Raw genomic sequence first — 5,354 nt, forward strand, 5'->3', positions numbered from 1 at the left:
CTTCCCTGGTGGCGCAGTGGTTGCGCGTCCGCCTGCCGATGCAGGGGAACCGGGTTCGCGCCCGGGTCTGGGAGGATCCCACATGCCGCGGAGCGCCGGGGCCCGTGAGCCATGGCCGCTGAGCCTGTGCATCCGGAGCCTGTGCTCCGCAACGGGAGAGGCCACAACAGAGGGAGGCCCGCATACCACAAAAAAAAAAAGATCACTCTTCAATGGGACTACCCCCTCAAAAGATAAATGTAATTGTAGGCTTCATTACTGCAAGTAATGGAGGTAATTAGATCACACCAAGAATATTATGGTCAGTTTGGGGCACCGTATTTTTAAGAGTGACATTACAAATTAAAGCTCATCCAAAGGAAACATCAAGTTTTGAGGGGTTGTGAAAAATGGATTATGCGGTTAAAGAAACTGACTGTAGTCTGACAACAACCTGTAAAGCATTATCCCCATTTTACAGAAAGGAAACCAAGGCTCACAGATAATTCATGGTTTATTAAAATGTAATTCAAAAGTGGTTGGCTCAGGCCCCATGTCTCTTGATTCTTCATTTACTATTGTTTCAATATATTGGTTTTAGTTATATTTTATAAAAGCCTGGCTGTTAACCCTTATATGAGGAAAACTTGAAACTATAGGGGAATGATTACAGATTAAATGAGGGGAAGGGAACATTCAGAGTGGGAAGATCAGTGTGAGAAGATAGTTTGGTTTTAAGTTTATTAGTATTACAGAAATGTCTTATACACATTTCTCTCTTTTTCAAGGTTTTTGACTCCAGTGAAGAATCTGGGCATCTTGTTCTCACCATAGTTATATCGGGTCATTTCTTCATTTCCCAAGGACAGACACTGTTGGTAGGTTTTAGGCATATAGCTTAATATGTAGATATTATTTATCTTTGTAGCTTTACATTAATTTTGTATCCTCAGGGTTCTTCAGTCTCATTGAAATTCATCAGGTTCAACAAATTAAGCATTTATTGAATGTTCTATAACAGTGGGACATAAAAAAACATAATGAATATTTCCTGCCCTAAAGGGGTTTAGGGTTTTGTTGGGAGTCAAAGTGGATCAAAGGATTGAGATTAATTGGTGTTATAAAGGATTCTTCATTGGGGAGATTGGGTTGAAGACAGGTTAGATTTATAGAGAGATGGGTGTGGGTTTTCCGGATAGAATAAAGAGCATGTACAGAGGGATAGATTTGAGAAAAGAGCTAAAAGAAAACTTGAAGCATGCTATTATCAATTGATAGAGTCCTCTATAAAACTCTAATTTTATTTTATTTTTTATTAAAGTATAGTTGATTTACAAGGTTGTGTTAGTTTCTGGTGTACAGCAGAGTGATTCAGTTACACATATATATACATATTCTTTTTCATATTCTTTTCCATTATAGGTTATTATATTGAATATAATTCCCTGTGCTGTACAGTAAATCCTTACTGTTTATTTTATATACAATAGTTTGTATCTGCTAATCCCAAACTCCTTATTTATCCCCTCACATTTCCTCTTTGGTAACCATGAGTTTGTTTTCTATGTCTGTGAGTCTGTTTCTGTTTTTGTAAATAAGTTCATTTTTATCATATTTTAGATTCCACATATGTGATCATATGATATTTGTCTGATTTACTTCACTTAGTATGATAATCTCTGGGTTCATCCATGTTGCTGCAAATGGCAAAACTTCATTCTTTTTTATGGCTAAGTAGTATTCCCGTGTGTGTGTGTGTGTGTGTGTGTGTGTGTGTGTGTGTGTGTGTATATGTGTATATATACCACATCATCTTTATCCATTCAGCTGTTGATGGACATTTAGGTTGTTTCCGTGTCTTCGCTATTGTGAATAGTGCTGCTATGAACAAAGGGGTACGTGCATCTTTTTGAGTTAGAGTTTTGTCCAGGTGTATGCCCAGGAGTGGGATTGCTGGATCATATGGTAGTTCTATTTTTAGTTTTCTGAGGAACCTCCATACTGTTTTCCATAGTGGCTGCACCAACTTACATTCCCACCAACAGTGTACGAGGGTTCCATTTTGTCCACACCCTCTCCAGCATTTTTCATTTGTAGACTTTTTAATGATGGCCATTCTGACCAGTGTGAGGTACCTCACTGTAGTTTTGATTTGTGTTTCTCTAATAATTAGTGATGTTGAGCATCTTTTCATGTGTCTACTGGCCATCTGTATGTCTTCTTTGGAGAAATGTCTATTAAAGTCTTCTGCTTACTCCAGAAATTCTCATGCATACTGTTTGCATGGTATATTTTTTTCCAATCACTTACTTTCAACCTGTGTCTTTGTATTTAAAGTATGCCTCTTGTAGATGTGTATATTAGTTATCTATTGCTGTATTACAAATTAGTCCAAAAAAACTTAGTGGCTTAAAACACTAAACAGTGATTTTCTCTCACAGTTTCTGAGGGTCAGGAATTTAGGAATGGTTTAGATGGATAGTTCTGGCGTGGGGTCTTATAGGATGTGGTAATCAAGATGCTGGCTGGACTACAGCCATCTCAAGGCTGGAGAATGTCCTTGTAAAGGTGACTCACTTCATGACTGACAAGGTGATGGTGGTTGATGGGAGGCCTCAGTTCCTCCCGACATGGGCCTCTGCAGAGCGCTGCTGGACGGTCCACACCGCATGCTCCCCACAGCCAGAAGTCCAAGAGAGCACAAGCAGGGTGGCTTTTGTGACCTAGTTTCAGAAGCCACACACCATCTTTTCTGCCAATTCTATATGTTAGAAGCAAGTCACTAAGTTCAGCCCAGGGAGGGATGTCAAAGAATTTGCAGATGTATCTTAAAACCACCTCACAGCATACAGTTAGGTCTATTTTTTTTTATCCATTCTGATAATTTCTGCATTTTAATTGTATTGTTTACTTCACTAGTATGTCTTGTATAATCACTGATATGGTTAAGAAGTTTGGATTTACCGTTTTATTATTTGTTTCTATTCGTCCTGTGTTTTGTTCCTCCTTTCTTGGCCTTCAAAAAGATTTTTTTTTTGAATTCTAACTTAATTTTTCTATTTTTAAAAAGTGATACTTCTTTAGTTATTACTGTAGGTATACAATATACACCCTAAATTTTTCATAGGCTACTTAATGTACCATTCCATATAAAATATAAAACCCTGGTAAACATAAAGATCCATTTATTTCCTCCATCCTTTATTAGTTATTTAAAGTATTATAGCTATATATTTTATAAGCCCCTCAAGACAGTGTCATTTCTTATAATGCAGGTTTCCTAGTAATGAATTCTTAATTTTTCCTTACCTGAAATTCTCTCTAGTTCACTTTCATTCTTAAAGGATATTTTTACTTGATATAGAATTGTGGGTTGACAGTGGAGTTGATTTACAAGGTTGTGTTAGTTTCTGGTGTACAGCAGAGTGATTCAGTTACACATATATATACATATTCTTTTTCATATTCTTTTCCATTATAGGTTATTATATTGAATATAATTCCCTGTGCTGTACAGTAAATCCTTACTGTTTATTTTATATACAATAGTTTGTATCTGCTAATCCCAAACTCCTTATTTATCCCCTCACATTTCCTCTTTGGTAACCATGAGTTTGTTTTCTATGTCTGTGAGTCTGTTTCTGTTTTTGTAAATAAGTTCATTTTTATCATATTTTAGATTCCACATATGTGATCATATGATATTTGTCTGATTTACTTCACTTAGTATGATAATCTCTAGGTTAATCCATGTTGCTGCAAATGGCAAAATTTCATTCTTCTTTATGGCTGAGTAGTATTCCGTTGTGTGTGTGTGTGTGTGTGTGTGTGTGTGTGTGTGTGTATACATCTTCTTTATCTATTCAGCTGTCGATGGACATTTAGGTTGTTTCCGTGTCTTGGCTGTTGTGAATAGTGCTGCTATGAATATAGGGGTACATGCATCTTTTTGAATTAGAGTTTTGTCCAGGTGTATGCCCAGGAGTGGGATTGCTGGATCATATGGTAGTTCTATTTTTAGTTTTCTGAGGAACCTCCATCCTGTTTTCCATAGTGGCTGCACCAGCTTACATTCCCACCAACAGTATAGGAGGGTTCCCTTTTGTCCACACCCTCTCAGCATTTTTCATTTGTAGACTTTTTAATGATGGCCATCCTGACCGGTGTGAGGTACCTCACTGTAGTTTTGATTTGCATTTCTCTAATAATTAGTGATGTTGAGCATCTTTTCATGTGTCTACTGGCCATCTGTATGTCTTCTTTGGAGAAATGTCTATTAAGGTCTTCTGTGCATTTTTCAACTGGGTTTGTTTTTGTTGTTGTTGAGTTGTATTAGCTGGTTGTATATTTTGGAGATTAAGCCCTTGTCAGTCGCGTCATTTGCAAATATTTTCTCCCATTCCATAGGTTGTCTTTTTGGGTTTTTTTTATCATTTCCTTTGCTGTGCAAAAGCTTGTAAATTTGATTAGGTCCCATTTGTTTATTTTTGTTTTTATTTCTATTGCCTTGGGAGACTGACCTAAGAAAATATTGCTACAATTTATGTCAGAGAATGTCTTGCCTATGCTCTCTTCTAGGAGTTTTATGGTGTCATGTCTTATGTTTAAGTCTTTAAACGGCCTTTGTTTTAAAGTCTCTTTTGTCTGATATGAGTATTGCTAACCTTGCTTTCTTGTCATTTCCATTTGCATGAAATATTTTTTTCCATCCCCTCACTTTCAATCTATGTGTTTCCTTTGCCCTAAAGTGGGTCTCTTGTAGGCAGCATATTATAGGCTCTTGTTTTATTATCCAACCTGCCACTCTATGTCTTTTGATTGGAACACTAAGTCCATTGACATTTAAGATAATTATTGATAGATATGCATTTATTAATATTTTAAACCTTGTTTTCCAAAAGCTCTAATTTTATAAAAATGCATACATTCTTTATTCTGAATATACATAAACACACATATATTGTAGGAAACTTTTGGAATGAAGAAATATATAGAGGAGAAATAAGAATCTCCTTGCTTGAAAGTTCATTTTTTAAATTGAAGTATAGTTGATTTACAGTATTGGGTTAATTTCTGGTGTATGGCAAAGTGATTCAGTTTTATATATATATATATAAATAAATATATAATAAATATATATATACATACATACATATTTTCAGATTATTTTCCATTATAGGTTATTACAAGATATTGAGTATAATTCCCTGTGCTATACAGTAAATCCTTATTGCTTATCTGTTTTAAATATGGTAATGTGTTTATGTTAATCTCATACTACTAATTTATCCTCCCCTCCCCCTTCACCTTTGGTAACCATAAGTTTGTTTTCTTTTTTTTTTTTTAACATCTTTATTGGAGTATAACTGTTTTAC

The 5,354-nt window shown here is 35.7% G+C and overlaps 1 protein-coding gene across 1 annotated transcript in view; it reads left to right on the forward strand.

The window, feature by feature from the left end:
- REC114 (REC114 meiotic recombination protein) overlaps nucleotides 1–5,354 on the forward strand; it is a 96,431-nt gene that overhangs the window by 29,313 nt on the left and 61,764 nt on the right. The window contains exon 2 of the mRNA XM_024128728.2: nucleotides 768–857. Coding sequence (XP_023984496.1) covers nucleotides 768–857 — 90 coding nt within the window. The remainder of the gene's footprint in view (nucleotides 1–767; nucleotides 858–5,354) is intronic.

This window comes from Physeter macrocephalus, chromosome 11 (assembly GCF_002837175.3).
Source record: "Physeter macrocephalus isolate SW-GA chromosome 11, ASM283717v5, whole genome shotgun sequence".
In the NCBI taxonomy this organism is placed as follows: Eukaryota; Metazoa; Chordata; class Mammalia; order Artiodactyla; family Physeteridae; genus Physeter; species Physeter macrocephalus.